Source organism: Anolis sagrei, chromosome X (assembly GCF_037176765.1).
Source record: "Anolis sagrei isolate rAnoSag1 chromosome X, rAnoSag1.mat, whole genome shotgun sequence".
NCBI classification, from domain to species: Eukaryota; Metazoa; Chordata; class Lepidosauria; order Squamata; family Dactyloidae; genus Anolis; species Anolis sagrei.
The window spans coordinates 71,801,307-71,826,469 of NC_090034.1; the positions used below are offsets into that span (position 1 = coordinate 71,801,307).

The 25,163-nt window shown below is 43.7% G+C and overlaps 1 protein-coding gene across 3 annotated transcripts in view; it reads right to left on the reverse strand.

Annotated features, from left to right (window-relative positions):
• The window catches only part of LOC132780766 (protein argonaute-1), a 101,798-nt gene that overhangs the window by 54,087 nt on the left and 22,548 nt on the right, over window positions 1–25,163 (reverse strand). The window contains exon 2 of one of the 3 annotated variants that reach the window (XM_060784532.2): window positions 1,862–2,048. In XM_060784532.2, coding sequence (XP_060640515.1) covers window positions 1,862–2,048 — 187 coding nt within the window. Of the gene's footprint in view, window positions 1–1,856; window positions 2,052–25,163 lie in introns of those variants that run through there. The other 2 variants (XM_060784531.2, XM_067473715.1) reach the window with 2 other exon arrangements.

A 25,163-nucleotide genomic window follows, 5' to 3' on the forward strand; every position in this document is an offset into this window, starting at 1 on the left:
AACTTAAGAACGGAAAACGGAATGTTGGAGGACAGGAAAAGAGATTTAAAGATGGGCTCAAAGCCAACCTTAAAAACTCTGGCATAGACACTGAGAACTGGGAAGCCCTGGCCCTTGACCGCTCCTGCTGGAGGTCAGCTGTGACCAGCAGTGCTGCAGAATTTGAAGTGGCATGAATGGAGGGCGAAAGGGAGAAGCATGCCAAGAGGAAGGCGCGTCAAGCCAACCCCGACCGAGACCGCCTTCCACCTGGAAACCAATGTCCTCACTGCAGAAGAAGATAAAGAGCAAGAATAGAGCTCCACAGCCACATATGGACCCACAAGAATACTGGAAGACAATCATCCTCGGAAAACGAGGGATCGCCTAAGTAAGTAAGTAAGTAAGTAAGTATTTTGTAATAATTTTCTTTCAATTCCGTCGCATATACATATTTCATCTTCTTATTCCACAGTTGTTCCCATTCTTTATAACTGATGGATCTCCCTATATTAGTAGCCCATTTTATCATGCACTCCTTTATAATTTCCGTTTCAGTGGCCATCCAGCCTCTGTTTAAAAGCTTACAAAGAAGGAGCCTCCACCACACTCCGGGGAAGAGAGTTCCACTGCCAAACGGCTTTCACAGTCAGATGGAATCTCCTTTCTTGTAGTTTGAAGCCATTGTTCCAGATGGCTTCAAACTGGATGGTCTCTAAACGTTATTGGACGACAACTCCCATCACTTTGTATTATCCACCATGCAGATTGGGGAGAATAGGAACTGCACCCCAAGAGCACTTGTGACTGAGGTGGGGGAAAGGTGTAATGCTATTTAAAGACATAAGACATCCTAGCCACAAGCCATGCCAAACTAATATGATTTTTTGATAGAGTTACAAGCTGGGTAGATGCAGGGAACGCACTGGATGGCGCATATCTGGATTTCAGTAAGCCTTCCTTCGACAACGTCCCCCATGACCTTTTGGTAAGGAAACTAGTCAAATGTGGGCTAGGCAAAGCTACAGATAGGTGGATGTGTAATTGGTTAAGCGAACAAACCCAAAGAATGATTCTTCCCAATGCTTCCTCTTCATCCGGGAAAGAAGTGACGAGTGGAGTGCCATAAGCAGAGTTCTGTCCAATATTTTTTTAATGATTTAGATCAGTGGTTCTCAGCCTGGGGGGCCCAGATGTTTTTGGCCTTCAACTCCCAGAAACCCTAACAGCTGGTAAACTGGCTGGGGTTTCTGGGAATTATAGAATCATAGAATCAAAGAGTTGGAAGAGACCTCATGGGCCATCCAGTCCAACCCCCTGCCAAGAAGCAGGAATATTGCATTCAAATCACCCCTGACAGATGGCCATCCAGCCTCCTCACTGTAAGGATAGCTGTTCAGAAGTGGAACTCTCTGCCTCAGAGTGTGGTGGAGGCTCCTTCTTTGCAGGCTTTTAAGCAGAGGCTGGATGGACATCGTTCAAGGTGCTTTGAATGCGATTTTCCTGCTTCTTGGAATGGGGTTGGACTAGATGGCCCAAGAGATCTCTTCCAATGCTATGATTCTGTATATCCAAAATTAAACCTGACTGAACAGAATAAACCGCAGCCTTCCTAAGTCACAGCTCCCATCCACCCTAGTCAACAAAAGTTGTAGTCCAGCATCTGGAGGACCACATAAAATGTCATGTATTCTAGCAGTTTTCAATTCATGAGAGTGTGTGACTTGGCCAAGGGTTACCCAACGTATTTCCATGGCTGAGCAGAGCATCTAATCCTGGTCTCCAGAGTTATACTCCAATGATCAAAGCATTACACTGTGCTACCTGTACAAGGAGGGGAAGAACAAGGAGTAAAATGGCTAAACACTAATACTTGCCTTACCTGTTGACTCTGCGCGGGCACTTGTCGGGCTTGATATCAACTTCATAGTGGTAGACATCGATCTTGGGGATGTCCACCTCAAAGTAATTGGCTAAGAGTTTGATGGGCTTCCCAACGGTTCCTATCCCGGGCCGGCGGGGAGCTTGAAACACCTGCTGCAGGGGAGGCAGGTAAGCACCGGCAGCGGCTGCTGGACAGAACAAAAGAACATGGGAAGAAAAGATTGAAACACAATGCTATTCATAGCATTTCACATATTATGCAGTTATCCCTCTGCATTTGAGGTTTTGACTTTTGCAGAGTTGATTATTCACAGATTTAATTCAAAACATTCTCTAGGTTCTCCAGTGTTACTCTATGGTGAACTTCCTTCAGACACCTCTCTAAAAATGCCTAGGTCCTCCAATGCAATTCTATAGTCAACTTACAGTAGATGTTGACCCGAAAGACCCAGAAATTCCTAGAGAGGTGATCTCTGAGGTAAATAATTGTTGAGCGAATGTATAGCAGAATAATTTATCAGCAGCAGCGTGACCCAGTACCAGTAGCCCAAAGTGACAAAACGAACAAAAACACACAGACCAATGCTATATCTTCGATAGGTGGCTTTTCTTTATAGCAAAATAATAAGGTTCCACTATTTACAAGAACAAGGTTTCCATAACACAAATAAAGTTCAACCTTCACACTGGAGATTCACACACAAGGCCTTCTCACAGATTAAGGCCTATCTCACACAGAGGCTTCTCTCACAGACTAAGGCCTATTCTCCCACTGAGGCATCATCTCACACAGAGAGGCTTCTCAAACACCGAGAGCTCTCTCAGACTGAGGCTAAGCAACAGGCACGCCTGCTTATATTGAACTACAGCTTTCATGAGTCACATCCAACCCTTTCAGTGCCAGACTCACATTTTTGTAATTAAAAATATCTAGTTAAAAGTTACAATTTTTATACCTGGATTTTCACTTTCATGGAGATCAAGTGCCTCTGATCTCAGGTAAGTGGAGGGCTGACTGTATTATAAGTGATCCATACAACTCCTGGTTTGTATCACTACAGCTGTATGCGGCTTACAATGGCTTACTATATTTCATTCATATATATATAATCATTTATATATATTTTATATATACTATTTTATATCATATGCTATTGTTTTTAACAGAATTTCTTGATTGTTTTTACTTGATATAATTGTTGAGGCATCGAATAGTTGCCAATTTGTGAACTGCTCCGAGTCGCCTCTGGGATGAGAGGGACGGTATATAAATATAGTAAGTAAGTATATAAATAAATACTAGAATTTTAGGTATTAAGACTCCACAAAGTAACTTTCTTAACTGTAAACAACCACTCAGAAGTTGTACAGAGGGGGATCCTGCAAATGGAGATATGCCATTTACTTCACTGCACGACAGCTCCAAGAAAAATGCTGAGAACAAAATCAACCTCTGTACATGGCATTCATCGACCTTGCAAAGGCATTCGACACAGTGAATCGCAGCGCTCTCTGGACCATCCTCCAAAAAATCGGGTGCCCTAACAAATTTGTGAATATCCTGCGGCTGCTCCATGATGACATGATAGCAACAGTTTTGGACAGCAATGGCTCCCAAAGTGACCCATTTAAAGTGGAATCGGGTGTCAAACAGGGATGTGTTATTGCAACCAACTCTATTCTCCATCTTCATCGCTATGATACTTCACCTTGTTGACGGGAAGCTTCCCACCGGAGTGGAAATCATCTATCGGACAGATGGCAAGCTGTTTAACCTCAGCAGACTGAAAGCCAAAACCAAGGTTACAACAACATCTGTTATAGAACTCCAGTATGCTGATGACAATGTCATCTGTGCGCATTCAACAACTTAATGGTGTAACATTAGAAAATGTTGATCATTTCCACTACCTTGGCAGCCACCTCTCCACCAAAGTCAACATCGACACCGAAATACAACACCGCCTGAGCTCTGCGAGTGCAGCATTTTCCTGAATGAAGCAGAGAGTGTTTGAGGATCGGGACATCCGTAGGGATACCAAGGTGCTTGTTTATAAAGCTATTGTCCTCCCAACCCTGCTCTATGCCTGTGAAATGTGGACTGTCTACAGACGTCACATGCAACTCCTGGAACGATTCCATCAGCGCTACGTCCGGAAAATCCTGCAAATATCTTGGGAAGACAAGCAGACAAACGTCAGCGTGCTGGAAGAAGCAAAGACCACCAGCATTGAAGCGATGGTCCTCTGCCATCAACTCCGCTGGACCGGCCACGTTGTCCGGATGCCCGACCACCGTCTCCCAAAGCAGCTGCTCTACTCCGAACTCAAGAACGGAAAACGGAATGTTGGTGGACAGGAAAAGAGATTTAAAGATGGGCTCAAAACCAACCTTAAAAACTCTGGCATAGACACTGAGAACTGGGAAGCCCTGGCCTTTGAGCGCTCCAGCTGGAGGTCAGCTGTGACCAGCAGTGCTGCAGAATTCGAGGAGGCACGAGTGGAGGGCAAAAGAGAGAAATGTGCCAGGAGGAAGGCGCGTCAAGCCAACCCCGACCGGGACCGCCTTCCACCTGGAAACCAATGCCTTCACTGTGGGAGAAGATGCGGGTCAAGAATAGGGCTCCACAGCCACCTAAAAACCCACAAAAATAGTCATCAAGGAAGACCATCTTACTCGTCCAACGAGGGATCACCAAAGTAAGTAAGTAAAGGTAAATGGCCACAGTGCTACCCAGAATGAGAACTTTTAGATTTCCATATTCAAAAATAGACCTGCCGGGACCTCCAGCCTGCTTGGAAATTATACTCTGTGGCCTCAAACTCCACCTTTTGACAGGATTCTCATCTGGCTATACATGCTGCATCGTAAATAATTGACCCAAGAAAGGGGGGGGGGAGCTATATGGTATAAGGAAGGCCACAAATAAGAGCAAGAGAGGAACCAATGGATCAACATATGTGTATAAAGCTGTGTATAGTCGCTATGTCACTTCAGGAAAAACTGACTACATATACAGTCCAAGCAAATATATATTAGGAGAAAGAGGAAAGGCACCATTTTTATGTGACTACTCAAATAATGTGATGTATAGCTAGGTAAATGGGAGACCAAAATACCCAAAATGTACAAGATCATGACTGAACTTGGATGCTGAGCAGGGTCAGCCCTGCCTAGTACTTGGACGGGAGATCACCAACAAATTCCAGGTGCTATGGGCCATGTTTCAGAGGCAGAAACTGACAAAACTATGTTTCAGGATTCTTTGCCTTATGGGATCACCATAAGTCAAAAGGCACAAATGCAAGCACAAATGGAAAGAAGAGATGGCAGCTTACATTCTAAATACAGCTGCTACCTCCAACTGCGGATGTAGTTCAGCCTGTGATTGTGTCTGATGTAAATGGGAATGATGGTTTTCCTGGGCCTGTGTCTGATGTCAATGGGGATGAGGGTTTTTCTGGGCCTGAGTCAAGCCTAGGCCTTGCTGAGAGGCCCGAGATCTCTCATGAATGGAGTGCTTCTCCTGTAGATTCCCAAGGTCAAATTCCTGGGAGAGGCCAACAGCGGTCTTTCTCTGAGAAACTAGTGGAGAATTTAATGAGTTTGCAGATAGAAAACAAGACTTTTGTAAACTAAGATAAAGTTCTCAAGATTGACGAAGGTCAGTCCATCTGCTAGAAAAGAGAAATAAGACACCCTTATCTGGCTGTAAGGGCAAACTGAATGCTTTCCTTTGGGTTTATTAGATCATGACAGTCTTGTTTCTAAGTGGATTTCTAGTTTCATGTTTCAAGTTTTGCCAGGTTCCTCTTCTGCGAATTGGATCTCTATGCTGTCTGTTTCGCATCTTTGGATCTTGTGTTTTTGTTTTTGTACCCTGAAGTTCATGAACTATCTGTACTCTTTGGAAAATACTGTTTTGGACTATACTGTCTATAATTTTTATTGCTTTGCTAGATTATGACACGGTGCAACATAGTAAAATGCTGAAGAAAGTCTACCATATTACCCGAGACTATGATTTTACAAAAACTATCCAGACTCTCCTAGAAAACCGTAGCTTCTATGTGGAGTTTCAAGACAGGAAAAGTAGATGGAGGAGGCAAAAGAATGGTTTACCCCAAAGCAGCGTTCTTGCACCGACGTTGTTTAATATCTTTACTAACTATCAGCCACAACCACCACTCACAAAGAGCTTTATATTTGCAGATGACTTTGCCCTAACAACACAAGCAAAAGACTTTGAAACAGTTGAAATCCAACTTACTAATGCCTTGAAAGATATCTCCAGCTACTTCAAAGATAACCACCTGAAGCCTGACCCTGCCAAGACACAAGTGTGTGTTTTTCCACCTATGTAACTGTGAAGCCAACAGGGAATTGAAAGACACCAGGGAAGGTCAAGAGCTTGAACATTGTTTCCATCCTAAACATCTTGGTGTCACCTTAGATCGAGCACTAGCATATAGGAAACACTGCTTGAACAACAAACACAAAGTAGCTGCACAAAATAACATCCTGCAGAAACTTACTGGCAGCACATGGGGTACAGACCCAAAATTAGTAAGAACATCAGCCCTAGCCTTGTTTTACTCAACTGCCGAGTATGCCTGCCCTGTTTGGCATAGGTCTGCCCATGCAAAGCAGGCGAACAGAGCATTGAATAATTACAGGATGTCTTAAACCTACACCTGTTGATGAACTCTACAAGGTAGCTGGCATTGCGCCCCCCCCCCCCAAATGTGCAACGGGAAGTTGCTGCTAAATGTGAGAGAAATAAGGTTGAACACTGTGAAAGCCACCCACCACATGGCTACCAGCCTCCTCCCAGTAGGTTCAAATCAAGGAAAAGCTTTATGAGAACTACCACTCCTCTTGGCGTCCCCCCAACAACACCAAGAGCATCCCTCTGGGCAGCTCAACCAGGAAACCCCAACTGGATGGCCCCCCACGAGGGTCTTCCTCCAGGGGCAAACCAAGAATGGGCAACTTGGAAGTCCCTGAACAGACTCAGAAGTGGATTGGGCAGAACAAAAGACAACCTGGCAAAATGGCACTACCTAAAAGAATCCTCCACCTTGTGCAAGTTTGGAGCAGAACAGACAACTCTGCATCTGTATGCTTGTCCACTGTGCCCTGCCTCAAGTACAGAGGAAGAATTGTTGGAGGCTACAAACAATGCCATTGCTGTTGCCCGTTTTTGGTCAAAAGGTATTTAGCCACCTGCACTCCTTCTATATTTTTTCGATTTTATACTAATTTATGCAATGTTTTTGATATGAAATAAATAAAATTGCTTTGCTCACATATATCTTTCAATAAACAGATTACTAATTTAACCATGCTGGTGTGATGTTTAAGGACAGAGGTGTTCCTACTCTGGTAAACAACAACAGAGTAATGGATGTCATAGAATCATAGAATCAAAGAGTTGGAAGAGACCTCATGAGCCATCCAGTTCAACCCCCTGCCCATAAGCAGGAATATTGCATTCAAATCACCCCTGACAGATGGCCATCCAGCCTCTGTTTAAAAGCTTCCAAAGAAGCAGCCTCCACCACACTCCGGGGCAGAGAGTTCCACTGCTGAACGGCTCTCACAGTCAGGAAGTTCTTCCTCATGTTCAGATGGAATCTCCTCTCTTGTAGTTTGAAGCCATTGTTCCGCGTCCTAGTCTCCAAGGAAGCAGAAAACAAGCTTGCTCCCTCCTCCCTGTGACTTCCTCTCACATATTTATACATGGCTATCATATCTCCTCTCAATCTTCTCTTCTTCAGGCTAAACATGCCCAGCTCCTTAAGCCGCTCCTCATAGGGCTTGTTCTCCAGACCCTTGATCATTTTAGTCGCCCTCCTCTGGACACATTCCGGCTTGTCAATATCTCTCTTGAATTGTGGTGCCTAGAATTGGACACAATATTCCAGGTGTGGTCTAACCAAAGCAGAATAGAGGGGTAGCGTTACTTCCTTAGATCTAGACACTATGCTCCTATTGATGCAGGGCAAAATCCCATTGGCTTTTTTTGCTGCCACATCACATTGTTGGCTCATGTTTAACTTATTGTCCACAAGGACTCCAAGATCGTTTTCACACGTACTGCTCTCGAGCCAGGCATTTGCCCCCATTCTGTATCTTTGCATTTTGTTTTTCCTGCTAAAGTGGAGTATCTTGCATTTGTCCCTGTTGAACTTCATTTTGTTAGTTTTGGCCCATCTCTCCAATCTGTCAATCTGTAAACATGCCCAGCTCCTTAAGCTGCTCCTCATAGGGCTTGAATTAACAGTATTTATGAAAGTACTAATTCACCATTCATTAACTGATTTCATGAATGTATTCTAGGTGTGACTAGCTAATAGATTTAGGTCGATGTTAGGAAAGTTAGTTAAAAGAAAGTCCTGGTAAAGCTACAGCTCTCTGAAGGGCAGATTGGTGAACAGAATGATGCCAGGAGTTCAAACTCGCGCCCAGTATATGGACTGCCTTCAAGCCGTCCACTTCCAGATAAATCCAGCAGGCTGCACTGTGACTGCAAAGTTCCCACTGGGTGTCTCCAGAGAGACACTTTTAATCAAAATTTATTCCGCAGTTCCAAATCTTTGGGGGAAGAAATACTTTTTTTGGTTTACAATTACAAGGTCAGGCAAGGTGAGGGAGTCTGGGAGCAGCCTTGAAGGTGGGTGGAGATCTAGTCCAATGAAAAAGGAACCTTCTCAAGCTCTGCCTTGCCTCTACTCTTCCTCCCAGAGAGTCTGGCTATTCTGCAGAATAACGGTGATTAAAAAAATATATTTGCATTGAGAAATAACAACCAGAAAGCTTCATTACAATGACAGGCCTCTCTGGGGTTATTTTTGGAGCTGTCAAATCTACAGGTTGCAGTAAGGCAGACGGAATGCACTCATCTTGACAATCCGAAAAACCTGGAGGCGAGTGGTCTGGACGGCCAGGAAGGTATTGTTCAACTACAACAGAGAAGGCAAAAGCTCAGAACAAAGATGCACAATGGACAGACCCTGAGAATTATGAGCACCAAAAGAAAAGCAGCCCCAAGGCCGGGTCTCTAGGGAAACAAGACGTAAAGGGAGTCCCGTCCTTCCTATTCCAGGCATTTGCACTTCTGTTTGACATCTACTGTGATAAAAATATCTTGAATCCAATCCAAAATCTCAAATGGTTTCTAGATTAAATGGAGGCAAGTGTAGAATTCCTAAATGTTTGGTCTAGACCGGTGGTTCTCAACCTTCCTAATGCCGCGACCCCTTAGTACAGGTCCTCATGTTGTGGTGACCCCCAACCATAATATTATTTTCGTTGCTACTTCACAACTGTAATTTTGCTACTGTTATGAATGGTAATCTAAATATCTGATATGCAGGATGTATTTTCAGTCACTGGACCAAATTTGGCAGAAATACCCAATATTTCTGCCAATATTTCTGCCAATATTTCTATGGAAGCTTGCCATAGATGCAGGCGAAACGTCAGGAGAAATGCCTCTAGAACATGGCTCTATAGCCCGAAAAAACCCACAAGAACCTAGTGATTCCAGCCATGAAAGCCTTCGACAATACAATACCCAATATTCCCAAATTTGAAGACTGGTGAGGTTGGGGGTGATTGATTTGGTCATTTGGTAATGCTGGAGTTGCTGGGATTTATAGTTCACCTAAAATCAAAGAGCCTTCTGAACTCCACCAATGATGGAACTGAATCAAACTGGGCACACAGAATTCCCATGACCAAGAGAAAATACCGGGAAGGTCTAGTGGGCATTGACCTTGAGTTTTTTGGAGTTATAGTTCACCTACATCCAGAGAACACTGTGGACTCAAGCAATGATGGATCTGGATCAAACGTGGCACAAATACTCAATATGCCCAAATGTGAACACTGGTAGAGTTTGGAGAAAATAGACCTTGCCATTTGGAAGTTGTAATTGTTGGGATTTATAGTTCACCCGCAATAAAATAGCATTCTGAACCCCACCGATAGAATTGGCCCAAACTTTCCACACAGAACCCCCATGACCAACAGGAAATACTATGTTTTCTGATGGTCTTTGGCGACCCCTCTGACACCCCCTCGCGACCCCCATGGGGGTCCCGACCCCCAGGTTGAGAAACACTGGTCTAGACCCTCCTAATGCCATGACCCCTTAATACAGGTCCTCATGTTGTGGTGACCCTCAACATTATTTTCATTGCTAAATCATAACTGTAATTTTGCTACTGTTAGGAATTGTCATGTAAACATCTGATATGCAGGATGTATTTTCATTCACTGGACCAAATTTGGCACAAATACCTGATATTCCAAAATTTGAATACTGGTTTGTCATTTGGGAGTTGTAGTTGCCTGGATTTATAGTTCATCTACAATCAAAGAGCATTCTGAACTCCACCAACAACGGAATTAAATCAAACAGAAAACACCTAGCTCCAGCAGAAAAGAGTCCTTTGTCTCACCCTGGTCATTCCACAGATATATAAATCCTTTTTCCTACTTCCAACAGACCTCACTACCTCTGAGGATGCTTGCCATAGATGCAGGCGAAACATCAGGAGAAAATGCCTCTAAACTATGGCCATACAGCCTGAAAAAACCTACAACAACCCAGAAAATACTGGAAGGGTTTGGTGGGCACTGACCTTGAGTCTTGGAGTTGTAGTTCACCTACATCCAGAGAGCACTGTAGACTCAAACTATGATGGATCTGGACCAAATTTGGTACGAATATTCAATATGCCCAAATATGAACATTGGTGGATTTGGGGGGAAACAGACCTTGACATGTGGGAGTTGTAGTTGCTGGGATTTATAGTTCACCTACAATCAAACAGCATTCTGAACTCCACCAACAATAGAATTGAGCCAAACTTCCCACGCAGAACCCCCTATGACCAACAGAGAATACTGTGTTTTCTGATGGTTTTTAGCAGCTCCTCTGACACCCCCCTCGCGACCCCCTCAGTGGTCCCGACCCCCAGGTTGAGAAACTGTTGTCTAGCCAATTTTATGGAAACATACGAGGGGCCCTGGGCCTCTAAACCCTGCAAAAGTGGAGGGCCTATTGTAATACAAAGGGGCCTCTTCCAGCTACAATGGAGCATTTTTGTTCTCTGTGATTTCCTGCTTAAATGCCTTGCAAGAAAAGATTTTGCTCCTCAGGGAGAACTTTGCTATTATCCTTGAACTGAACGACGTGATTTTTTTTTTAATTTGGGGGGATCTTATAAAGGGGAGCACCGGAACAAGAAACGGGACCATCTCTGCTCTGAATGATAAAGGCCATTCATTCTGTGATTTCATTCTGCTGTTATTTGGAAAGACAGGTGAAGTGATGGCAGAGGCTTACTCCGAGAAGGGAGGGACATTTCATAGAAAAATGGCTTTTCTCTTATCTTTCTCTTTCCAGAATTGAGAAGATTTGGGAGGGAGCAATTCATACTCTTTCTCTCAAATGACTTCCACCCCTCTCAAGTGACTCACGGACAACTCCAAGCAGTAAAAAAAGGCTCCCTCCAGGCATAAAAACCCTAATGGTGACAGATCCTGTTTAATCTTGGATGCTAAGAGTAGCTACCCCTGGTTAGTACTTGGAAGGGATATTTATTTATTTATTTATCGTGTCAGAAGCAAATGGAGGGTACAGTTTAAATGTATTTAAAAACATAAATATTAAAAAAAACTTGGCATTACACTAAATGTCCTTTGACCAGAAGCTGGCCACATGGAGTGCCACTGGTGTTGCTATAAGAAAGTCCTCTATTGTGCATGTGGTAGGAGTCAGGTTGCATTGTAGTACGTGGTCTGTGGTTTACTCTCCCCTGCACTCACATGTCATGGACTCCACTTTGTGGCCCCATTTCTTAATGGCTCTGCATATTGTGGTGCCAGAGCCCAGCCTTTCCAGGTCACCCAATCTTCTGTGTGAGCAGGAGGGAGTTTCTGATCCGGTATCAGCCACTGATTAAAGTGCTGGGTTTTAATCTGCCATTTTTGGACTCTCGCTTGCTGAGGTATTCCTGCGAGTATCTCTCTTGATCTTAGGAAGCTGCTTCTTCATTTAAGGCATTGGCATGCTGTCTGATATCCGAACAGAGGATGGGCTGGAGATGTCGCTACTTTGGTCCTTTCATTATAGGCTGCTACTTCCTTGTAGATGTCAGGTGGTGCAATACGAGCTAAACAGTGTAATTTCTCCAGTGGTGTAGGACATAGACGTCCTGTGATAATGTGGCATGTCTAATTAAGAGCCACATTCACTGTTTTGGTGTGGTGCAATTCCACACTGGGCATTTGTATTCGGCAGCAGAGTAGCAAAGCGCGAGAGCAGATGTCTTCACTGTGTCTGGTTGTGATCCCCAGGTTGTGCCAGTCAGCTTTCATACGATATTATTTCTAGCACCCACTTTTTGATTGAGCAGTGCTTCTTGTAGGTCAGAGCACAGTCAAGGGTAACTCCCATATATTTGGGTGTGCTGCAGTGCTCCAGTGGGATTCCTTCCCAGGTTATCCTCAAAGCTCGAAATGCTTGTCTGTTCTTAAGATGAAAAGCACACATCGGCATTTTAGATCGATTAGGAATCAGCTGGTTTTCCCTGTAATAGGCAGTAAGAGCACCTGGAGCTTCAAAGAGCTTCTGTTCAACCATTTCAAAGCTCCCTGCTTGAGCGGTGATGGCACGATCGTCAACATAGATTAAACTCTCTGTCCCTTCTGGTAGTGGCTGATCATTTGTCTAAATGTTAAACATTGATGGAACAACCACACTCCCCTGAGGCACATCGTTCTTCTGTTTACGCCATCTGCTGCTCTGGCCCTGGAACTCAACAAAAAAGTTCCTGTTTTGTAGCAGATTTCCTCTGAAGCGGGAGATGGGAGATCACCAATGGATACTATGGTACTGCAAGCAATATTCCAGAGAAAGGAATTGACAAAACCACCTCTTAGCATTCCTTGCTGAAGAAAACCCAATGAAATTAATGGGGTCATCGTAAGTCAACAGCAGGTTGAAGGCACATACACATACAAACACAAATCAATCCCACCTACTTCCTCCCCTGGCCTTTAACCCACCGGTTTCCCCAGTGAACTGAATTTGGAATCGGTTCCCTCCCAAGGTCATGCAGGGGCCAGTGTTTCCACACAGACCCCTTCCAAAATTGCTCTCCGAGGATGAAGCATGATTTACAAGGAGGGAGGTTCAGAGCTGAGAGAGAGGGGGGAGTGTAGAGGGAGAAGAAAAGATAACCAAACAAAGACATGTTCTGCAGCAGCTCTCAGAACATGTCTTTGTTTCTTCTAATTATATCATATCACAAAAATTCAAATAAAATCTAGTAGACTTCAGCTCTTCTAATGCTAAGGAGGCGTCCACTGAAAACCATCTCCCTCCTTTGACAAATGTTCAGAAGAAAAAAAAACCACCTCCATCACATCGTCATCCATACATACTAGGGCTGGGCGGTTTCGTTTCGTTAATTCGTAATTCGTTAATAATTCGTTAATTTTTTTGATTACGAAGCGATAACGAACCATTCTGGAGCAATTTTTAAAAAAAACGAATTTTTAAATACGTTTTGTAAATGCTTCGTATTTTGTTATGTATTCGTTTCGTTATCGTTTTGAGGTCGTTTCGTTATTATTTCCGCATGTCTGGGGCAAGTTTTATAGTTGTTTTTTGTTTAATTAGTGAAAAAAAATTATAATATCACACCAACAGTCAACAACAGAGGGAGAGGGAAGCTTCAGAAGTTCCCCCTGTCCCATTTGGAGGTTTCTTAGCGTATTTCGCGGTCGCGTCCGCCATTAACGAATTGATTCGTTATTGTTTCGGAAATCGATTCGTTATTGTTTTGTAATTTTTTCACATTTACGAAATTTCGTAAATATCGAACTTTTTAAAAGGAAAATTTTGTAATTATTTTAAATAACGAAACGCAAAAACCTCCCAAAAACGAATCGATTTTAGAAACAAATTTTTCCGTTGTTACCCAGGCCTAATACATACTTCTTGGTAGAAAGATACACTGACCAACACATTTTGTTGCATCAAATGTTAGCCCGGTTTCTGGGTATATTTGACCTGCTGATTCCAAAAATGGCACCAGTTTTCCCCTATCAGATACAAAACATCTACCAGTCTTTATTTCCTCACCTATAAAAAAATAAGAAACTATAAACCATATCTAAGAAACTAGAGCTGATGCAATTTTCTGAATCAGGGCCCCAAAATAACCCCAGGAACAGACCTAAAAACCAAGACACCAAGATATTTTTTTTTTTTTGGTTGGACTGTGTAATTGAAAATGGTATAGTTGTTAAAGATTAGGGTTATGGAAGCTTGCCTACAGCATCACGTCTGAATTGGCAAATCATGGTTTCTGACTGGCCAGTCAGCCTGAGAACAGAAACACTGGCTTAAAGAAGATTTACTAATAAACATTAGTGGGATGTTTGGACAGGAAAGGCACACATATGTGTTTCAGTCCTGAACTGCAGCCCTCAATCTGTCTATGTTCCGTGGAGGAGAAGGCTTTTTCTGAGTCAACATGCTCGGCCTTGAGGCAGATAACCTTGGCCAAGCCAGTGTTTCAACCAAAACCCTGAACAGATAGCTCAGTTCTTCCATACGGAAAAGAAAGGGTGAGCTAAAGAAACATTTGAGAATCTATCTATCTATCTATCTATCTATCTATCTATCTATCTATCTATCTATCTAAATGCTCTGTGCATAATGAGTTCCTTAAAAATAAAAGAACCAATGAACGAAATCACACCAAATTTGGCAACAAAACGTCTCACAACACAAGGAGTGACCATCACTCAAAAAATTATGATTTTGTCATTTGGGAGTTGTAGTTGCTGGGATTTATAGTTCACCTACAATCAAAGAGCATTCTGAACTCCATCAACAAGGGAATTGAACCAAACTTGGCACCAGAACTCCCATGACCAACAGACAACACTAGAAGGGTTTGGTGGGCATTGACCTTGAGTTTGGGAGTTGTAGTTCACCTACATCCAGAGAGCACTGTGGACTCAAGCAATGATGGATCTGGACCAAACTTGGCACAAGCACTCAATACGCCCAAATATGAACACAGATGGAGTTTGGGGGAAATAGACCATGCCATTTGGGAGTTGTAGTCACTGGGATTCACAGTTCACCTACAATCAAGGAGCATTCTGAACCCCACCAACGACAGAATTGGGGCAAACTTCCCACACAGAACCCTCATGACCAACAGAAAATACTGTGTTTTCTGGTGGTTTTGGTGACCTTTCTGACACCCCCCTGGTGACACCCCCCCCCCCCCGGGTCTTGACTTCCCAGGTTGAGAAATGCTGCCTTAAGGCCACCCAGTCCAACTAAGAAAACATAATCAAAGCCCTCCTGACAAAGGGCCATCCAGCCATTCACACACACACATATATGTATATGACAGATGCAGTATCAAAGATTTGAAAGGGACTCTAAAGAAGGACAATGATATGTTGCATGTTCCAGAGTAGGCAAACCAGACACTCTCCACATCAACACTGGCAAAGAAACAGCAAGAAATACTGTATACCCACAAGCATAAAGAAATTACATATATTAGAAACCAACACTTTCTCATTACTTTATTTTCCAGATCACCAGATTGGGCCACAGCAACGCGTGGCAGGGGACCGCTAGTCCCTTATACAGAATACTCTGGAATCCAAAACTGTCCACATGGATGGCTGTGATAGTGATTCCTTCACTTTCTGATGGTTCAGTGTACACAAACTTTGCTTAGCACAGCAGGCTAAACTGGGTTTAGCACAGCCGGGCTTAGCAAAGCAGGTTGAACCGCTGTGCTGCAGAAAAATCCTGTCAATGAGAAGGTTGGCAGTTCGAGCCCGGGTTGGGGTGACAACCCGCCGTTAGCCCTAGCTCACCTGCCCACCTAGCAAGTCAGAAGCAGAAATCCGAGTAGATACCGAATAGGTACTGCTTTTAGTGGGGAGGTAATAAAGGTGCCCTTAAGAACACTGATCAGAGGAATGCTCCTCAGCATGGAAGATAGAGCGACAGCACTCCCTGTGGCCGGAGTCGAGCACAGCCTCCAAGATGCTAGAAATAAGATGGGGGGAAAACTGCCTTTACTTCTGTTTGTGTTGTCTGTCCCTTGTTAATTTTTGTAATCGGCACTGAATGTTTGCCATATGCGTGTTCTGTAAGCTGATCTAAGTCTCCTTCGGGGTGAAAAGGGTGGGGTAAAAATACTGTAAATTAATAAATAAATTCATGCACAAAATTATTTAAAATACTGAAACAAGTGTATATTCAATATTAATGAATACTGTAGTCAGACATTGGTCGTATCACTAATATATCTCTCTTTTTTAATCATCTTTATTGAATATTAAAATTACAGTTAAAATGTCTATAGAAAAAAGTAACATAGAAAAAAGAAAGAAAAAAGAGGAGAGACGAGAAGAAGGGAAGAAAGGAGGGAAAAGACGGCAAAAAGAAAAAAGAAAAAAGAAAGAAAGAAGTTTGAAAAAATAAGGATATAAAACATTTTTTGACTTCCTGATGTCTTCCAGTGGTCTAGTTTCTTTTCTTCTTTCCTCTTCCTCCCCTCCTGTTCTCTTCCTCTTCTCTCAAACTCTTTCTCTCTCCTTTTATTTATTCCCTTCCTTACTAGATCAAAATCCTTTTCTCTCTTTGATGGAAGTATTCCGTAACTTTTTCCCAATTTGTTTCTTGCATATTTATTCCTTTACTCTTTGCAATTAGAAAGGTGAGCCTATCCATATTCTTTATCTCCAGTATTTTTATTAATCTTTCATTTTCATCTGATGTTTCAGTCTGCTTCCATCTTTTGGCATAACATATCCTTGCTGCTGTTGTCATTAAGAACAGGAGTTTATCCGTATATCTCATGTATCTCGTGTATCTCCATTTATCCATATATCTCATGTACTGGTGATACGGTATACACTTATTTGTGCATAAGTTGACCTTGTGTATAAGTCGAGGGCAGGTTTGGAGGTCAAAATTATGGATTTTGACACGGCCCGTGGATAAGTTGAGGATCGTGTCGCAGAGGGGGAAAAGAGCCAGTACAACCTCCGGGGGCAAAATTTGCCCACTGGCCTTTGCCTTTTCCCCATCCAGAAGTGACAGCATGGCAGAGATAGTAAAGGGAGTCAGTACTTCCTTTAGGTTCTGCTAGGACATAGTAAACGCTCGCCTTTCACCACTCTGCTTACAGATTGTTCCTTTTTATAATAAGAGCTAAGGTACACTATCGCCATACAAATATAGCTATTTCAAATTTTTAAAAAATCTGAAATCAAGAACACTTCTGTTCCCAAACGTTTCAGTCAAGGGATATTCACCCTGTACTGTTCAGAACACGCTGAGACTTTGGGGATCCCACTTTGCATACAGACCAGCATCCCTAGCTGTAGCCTTTTAATTTTGACTGCAGCTAGCTTTCCTGTGCTTCTTACCAACTGGAAATGGGCCACAACAGCCACAAAGTGAATGAACAATAATGTGAACAAAGGTCCCAGGGAAAACCAAGTGTGTGGCTGGCATTCGAGCCCTGCATCTCACCTCAAATGCCCTCTGACCGTGTTGCCCAAGAGCAACGCTTAAGGGAAAGTAGAGGAATCCTCTTATCTCAAGCCATGCTGCTCTATGTGGCTCCTGGATTAAAAAATACTGCTATATGTTTCTTTGCAACAAATGTCATTCCCTGGAAAAGGAACAGGCTCACACACCTCTTTCAAACAGCTATGGGTCCGTGGTAAGAGGCCTCAAGCATTTAATTAACTATCCCCAAGTGGGCACAGGAGAGAAGGGGATGATGGGAGCTGGAACTCAGTAACAGATTGGAGGAAGATGGTTTCATGAATGCAAATATTTGCAGCTCAGCAGAATCAATCAACCAGAACTAGACTTTGGTGTTGACTTTACAGGCCCTAGACGTTTCTTACAGAATCACAGCTGCATCTCATGAAGCCCACTGAATTTTACAAAAGTTTATACTACCTCGTTCCTTCCCTCAGTTAGTCTCAGAGGTGCTACAAGATCCCTTTGCAGACCAAAGATGCAAATCACAAGTTGCACATTTGAACCTAGAAGCATCCCCAGCTTTCAGTTTATTGTCCAGATCAGTTTAAAAGCTTGGACATCTCCCTTATCCCAGCCTTGAGATGGGTGTTGTTGCTTGTTCATTCAGTTACTTCCGACTCGTGACCCCCTGGACCAGTCCACGACAGAGCTCCCTGTTGGCTGTGGCCACCCCCAGCTCCTTCAAGGTCAAGACAGTCACTTCAAGGATATCATCCATCCATCTTGCTCTTGGTGGGCCCCTCTTCATTTTTCCTTCCATTTTCCCCAGCATCATTGTCTTCTCCAAGCTATCATGTCTTCTCATTATGTGGCCGAAGTATTTCATCTTTGCCTCTTATATTCTTCCCTCCAGTGAGCAGTTGGACTTTATATGAGTCCCCCTCGGGGTGAGAAAAGCGGTATACAAATACTGTAAATAGATAATAATAAATAATATTTCCTGGAGTATGGACTGGTTGGATCTTCTTGCGGTCCAAGGCACTCTCAGAATTTTCCTCCAACACCACAGTTCAAAAGTGTCGATCTTCCTTCGCTCAGCCTTCCTTATGGTCCAGCTCTCGCATCCATAGGTTACTACGGGGAAAACCATTGCTTTAACTATGCGGATCTTCGTTGCCAGCATGATGTCTCTACTCTTCATTATTTCATCAAGATTGGTCATTGCTCTCCTCCCAAGAAGTAAACGTTTTCTGATTTCCTGGCTGCAGTCTGCGTCTGCAGTCATCTTCACTCCTAGAAATACAAAGTCTGTCACTGCCTCCATGTTTTCCCCCTCTATTTGCCAGTTCTCAGTCAGTCTGATTGCCATCATCTTCTTCCACCTTTATTAGAAGGCTCCCCAGCTCCTCCTCACTTTGAGCCATTAAAGTAGCATCATTTGCACATCTAAATTTCGTCCAGTAATTTTAACTCCAGCCTTGGATTCATCACGCAAGCCCCACACATCACATGATGTGTTCTGCATACAAGTTGAATAGGGAGGGTGAGAGTAGACAGTCCTGCTGAACTCCTTTTTCAATCTTGAACCAGTCTGTTGTTCTGTGGTCTGTTCTCACTGTTGCTACTTGGTCGTTACACAGATTCCTCAGGAGACAGACAAGGTGACTTGGTAAAATCATTCCTATTCATGACAAATTCCTATTTGTCATCTGGCTATAAAAAGTATTCAGGTATAGTCCATGATTTGGAAATCGGTGGTGCACACATCCATTATATCTAGTCTTACTTGCTTCAAATCTCTATATCTACCATAACTGAGAGAACAAAGTTGGTAGCAGAAGTTTTTGTAGGAAGAAAAATCAGTTCACCAAAGCGTATGCTACCAACTTCATTCTCTCAGTATATAAGGTGCTACAAGATGTTCCAAAATCCTTGATCCCCCCAAAATTGGTTAAATGGACGAACCCAGAGGGTGCTCACCAATGCTTCCTCTTCATCCTGGAAAGAAGTGACAAGTGGAGTGCCGCAGGGTTCCGTCCTGGGCCCGGTCCTGTTCAACATCTTTATTAATGACTTAGATGAAGGACCAGAAGGCATGATCATCAAGTTTACAGACGACACCAAATTGGGAGGGAGAGCCAATACTTCAGAGGACAGGAGCAGGATTCAAAACGATCTTGACAGATTAGAGAGATGGGCCAAAACTAACAAAATGAAGTTCAACAGGGACAAATGCAAGATACTCTACTTTGGCAGGAAAAACTAAATGCAAAGATACAGAACGGGGAAGATGCCTGGCTTGAGAGCAGTACGTGTGAAAAAGATCTTGGAGTCCTCGTGAACAACAAGTTAAACATGAAGCAACAATGTCATGTGGCGGCAAAAAAAATCCAATGGGATTTTGGCCTGAATCAATAGGAGCATAGTGTCTAGATCTAGGGAAGTAATGCTACCCCTCTATTCCACCTTGGTTAGACCACACCGGGAATATTGTGTCCAATTCTGGGCACCACAATTGAAGAGAGATATTGACAAGTGGAATGTGTCCAGAGGAGGGTAACTAAAATGATCAAGGGTATGGAGAACAAGCCCTATGAGGAGTGGCTTAAAGAGCTGGGAATATTTGGCCTGAAGAAGAGAGGGCTGAGAGGAGATACGAGGGGTATTTTTAAAGTAAGGTCCGTTTTGTTGTAGACACTAGTAGTTCGTGTGCATACCACAACGAGCACGTGTGTCATGTACCGGCATGCTTCGGGAACAACTGTGCTCAGTTTCCGCTCTGTAGCTAACCTGTACGGTTCTGTTCTGTGCTTTAAAAATGTTAAAGACTATCAACTCACCCTCCGCATGTGAGGTTCGCTCAGTGATACGGTTTTTGTCAGCAAGGAACCTGCCTGCTGCCGAAATTCATCAACAGATTTGTGAAGTGTATGGTGATACTGTTATGAGTGAAAGCAAAGTGCAAGTGGGTATGACAATTCAAAGATGGCCATGACAACGTCCATGATGAGGACCGCTCCTTATTTGATTACAGACGATTTGGTTATCGGAGCAGGCTGCAAGTTTTTATGAAGAGGTTATTTTAAAATTGGTTCAGGGAGTGTTTGAACAAACTTGGCAATTATGTCGAAAAATAGAGTGAAGTATGTACTTTCTGAAAATAAATTTACTTTTTTGAAATAAACTTTCGTTGTGTACTTATGTTCCAACGGACCTTGCTTAAAAAATACCCCTCGTATGATAGCCATGTATAAATATGTGAGAGGAAGCCACAGGGAGGAGGAAGCAAGCTTGTTTTCTGCTTCCCTGGAGACTAGGACATGGAACAATGGCTTCAAACTACAAGAGAGGAGATTCCATCTGAACGTGAGGATGAACTTCCTGACTGTGAGAGCCATTCAGCAGTGGAACTCTCTGCCCCGGAGTGTGGTGGAGGCTCCTTCTTTGAAAGCTTTTAAACAGAGGCTGGATGGCCATCTGTCAGGGATGCTTTGAATGCAATATTCCTGCTTTTTGGCAGGGGGTTGGATTGGATGGCCCATGAGGTCTCTTCCAACTCTATGTTTCTATGATTCTATGATCATTATTCAAAGATCTACCACTCTATCTTGCTCCTGTGCCCACTCCTGTATTGAATTAGGACTTCTAGTAATCATTAAGAATTAACTGGCATCAGTTCTGTCAGCCTTCCAGCCAAATGATGTGGCCCACATGCATTTTTGTCAATTGCTAGGAGAGTGAAATATCCTTTGTGCTATTACCGCAAAGCAAGCAGGAGGAATAAGAAGGAAAGGGAGCAAAAGAAGAAAGAAATGGGAAGGGGTTTTGTGAATAGATGGAGTCAGAATTGGGAATATGGCAACTGAGGTGCAGAGGGAAAACCCTGGAACAGAGGGAGAAAAGTGGGATGGAAAGAGGCTTAGTGCGTAGCGAGTAAGTCTAAGGAGGCAAGAGAATCTTTGGAAAGATGGGGGGAAACAGGGAGAGGGTCCCCAACACGCTTGTGGACCATATTCAACATGTCCCCCCAAAATGAAATAACTGACATACACTGTAAGACTATTTAAGTACATTAACTGACTTTAAAAGGGGGGAAGATAATATTTGAGGCATACTGGTCACAGGGAGGAGGGAGCAAGCTTGTTTTCTGCTTCCCTGGAGACTAGGACATGGAACAATGGCTTCAAACTACAAGAAAGCACTGCCTGAACATCAAGCAAAAAGTGGGTGCCAGAAACAATATCATATGAAAGCTGACTGGCACAACCTGGGGATCACAACTAGATACAGTGAAGACATCTGCCCTTGCACTGTGCTACTCTAGTGCTGAGTACGCATGCCCAGTGTGAAACACATCTCACCACACTAAAACAGTGGATGTGGCTCTTAATGAGACGTGCCACATTATCATGAGATGTCTGCGCCCCACACCACTGGAGAAATTACACTGCTTAGCCGGTATTGCACCACCTGACATCCGCCGGGAAGTAGCAGCCAATAGTGAAAGGACCAAGGCAGAGACATCTCCAGCTCATCCCCTGTTTGAGTATCAGCTAGCACGTCAACGACTTAAATCACGAAATAGTTTTCTTAGATCTACAGAGACACTCGCTGGAACACCTCAGCAAGCGAGAGTCCAAAAGTGGCAGGCTCAAACCCAGCACCTCAATCTGTGGGTGATACCAGATGAGAGACTCCCCACTGGGCACACAGAAGACTGGGCGACTTGGAAGGCACTGAACAGACTGCGCTCTGGCACCACAAGACGCAGAGCCAATCTTAAGAAATGGGGCTACAAAGTTGAATCCACGACATGCGAGTGCGGAGAAGAGCAAACCACTGACCACCTGCTGCAATGCAACCTGAGCCCTGCCACATGCACGATGGAGGACCTCCTTGTAGCAACACCGGAAGCACTCCAAGTGGCCAGATACTGGTCAAAGGACATTTAACCAACTACCAAACTCACAAGTTTTGTATTTGTCTGTTTGTTTGCTTTGTTCTGCTAGAAATGTAATATAATAGACTGGTTGCTCTGACATGACAAATAAATATATTTGAGGCACTTTGAAAGTCCACCAAATTTTATCTTATGGACCTCACAGCAAATCAACTTGCCCATCACTACAGAGCCAGCACATTTTGGGGTTGCATTTGTGGCAATGCCGGCTGGAAATTCTCACAGGATGAAAAACAGCCCCTCCACTCTGAACACAGCCAGCCTGAGAACCGGCGGCTCCGGGAGCGTCCCTGCCGCGTCACTGAACACGTTCGCAGGGCAGAAATGAATGGACAAGGCACAGCTGTGGGCTGGAGACACACAATGGGGACCCAACTCTCAAAGATTCCCCCAGGGCTCATTCTTTTCAGCCCATCTTCCCTTCGCTCCCCCCTCTCTTGTCGCCTCCTCCCTGCACCCAGATCAAGTTGGGGATTAGTGGTTGCTTCTCTGCAGAAAAAAAAAAATCCAGGCTAGAGACAGTTTGGAAAATTCAAAAGGTCTGAAGAAACACAAGGGAGGGGGTGCTGTTTGAATTTCCAGTCTGCGGAGTTTCACACAGAGGCAGATTTACTCAACGCTTCGGAAAGTGGCCAAGCTCTCTCTAGGGTCTAGAAAACCTCGTAGATTAATTAATGAAGTCAAGGAATCAATGCACAGATGAAAAGCGGTTACCCATGAGCGACGCAAGGGGCCCGGCTGGAGAATTACAGCTGAACCACAGGGCAAGGAGAGTGACCACAGTGCATAAATTACACCTCCCCAGCATCCCAGCTGGCAAAGTGGTACTCCAGGCATCACAATACAGGCAGAGATCCTCCTTCTGGCTCCTGCTGTGTTTCCACGCTCTCTGGGTTTCTTGACCCTCGCTTATATCCACATGCACATACTTACACTCATTTCAAAACGCCTGCATGCGGCACACTATTCGACATTGTTGGATGAGTGGGCTTATTAAGAGAAGACCTTCCTCATAAATGAACAGCAGAGTAACTTATCAGCAGCAGCGTAGCCCAGCACCAGTAGCCCAAAGTGATAAAAAGAACAAAACATGCACAGACCCATGTTATCTCTTCCATAGGAGGCTTTTCTTTGTAGTAAAATGATATCCAATCACCTCCAGATTGGACTACTGTAATGCGCTCTACGTGGGGCTGCCCTTAAAAACGGCCTGGAAATTCCAACTGGTCCAAAGGGCGGCGGCCAGGTTGTTAACTGGTGCTCCTTACAGGGAGCAGTCAACCCTCCTGTTTATATGCTGGATTTCGTATCACAAAATCACAAGTCGAACACTTCCCAAGTGTCTAGGACCGTGTGATGTATTTTCGAATGATGCGCGCAGATCCAAGTAAGGTGTCCTTTTGCAGTTGACAGATCGTGATTTTGTCAATGTTTATTGTTTCCAAATGCCGGCTGAGATCTTTTGGCACGGCACCCAGTGTGCCAATGACCACTGGGACCACCTGTACTGGTTTATGCCAGAGACTTTGCAGTTCGATTTTGAGGTCTTGATAGCAGCTGAGTTTTTCCTATTGTTTTTCCTCAATGCGACTGCCACCTGGAATGGCAACATCAATAATCCAGACTTTTTTCTTTTCCACAATTGTGATGTCTGGTGTATTGTGTTCCAAAACTTTTTCAGTCTGGATTCGAATGTCCCCCAGTATTTTTGCATGTTCATTTTCCATGACCTTTGCGGGTTTATGATCCCACCAATTCTTTAATGCTGGCAGGTGGTACTTGTGACATAAGTTCTAGTGAATCATCTGGGCCACAGAGTTGTGCCTCTGTTTGTAGTCTGTCTATGTGATTTTCTTGCAACAGCAGAGGATATGATCCATGGTTTCATCAGCTTCCTTGCACAGTCTGCATTTTGGGTCATCCGCTGATTTTTCAGTCCTGGCCTTAATGGCATTGGTTCTGATGGCTTGTTCCTGGGCTGCAAGAATCAAGCCTTCTGTCTCCTTCTTCAGGGTTCCATTCATGAGCCATAACCAGATCTTCTCCTTGTCAACTTTTCCTTCAATCTTCTCAAGGAACTGCCCATGTAAGGCTTTGTTGTGCCAGTTGTCAGCTCTGGTTTGGAGTGCAGGTTTCTTGTTCTTACTGTCTGCTCTGCTTTGAGAAGTTTCCGATTATTGACTTCATTTAAAGCAGGTTCTTAGTTTTCCTTGACATATTCTGCCAGGGCGTGTTTTTCTTCTTCAACTGCTTTTTTGACTTGTAAAAGTCCTCTGCCCCCAGACTTTCTAGGCAGATAGAGTCGGTCAACATCACTGAGAGGATGTAATGAATTATGAATGGTCATGAGTTTTTTTGTTTTTCTGTCCAAATTGTCCAGTTCTTCTTATTATTATTTACTAGCCGTCCCCTGCCACGCATTGCTGTGGCCCACATGGGGGTTTTGTGTGGGAGGTTTGGCCCAATTCTATCGTTGGTGGGGTTCAGAATGCTCTGTGATTGTAGGTGAACTATAAATCCCAGCAGCTTCAACTCCCAAATGTCAAGATTCTATTTTCCCCAAACTCCACCAGTATTCACATTTGGGCATATTGAGTCTTTGTGTAGAGTTTGGTCCAGACTCATCATTGTTTTGAGTTCACAGTGATCTCTGGATGTAGGTGAACTATTATTTTTTATTATTATTATTAAACTTTATTTGTATCCCGCTAGCATCTCCCACAGGACTCAATGCGGCTTACAAAGGCCAAGGCCTCAACAACAATACAACAATACAAC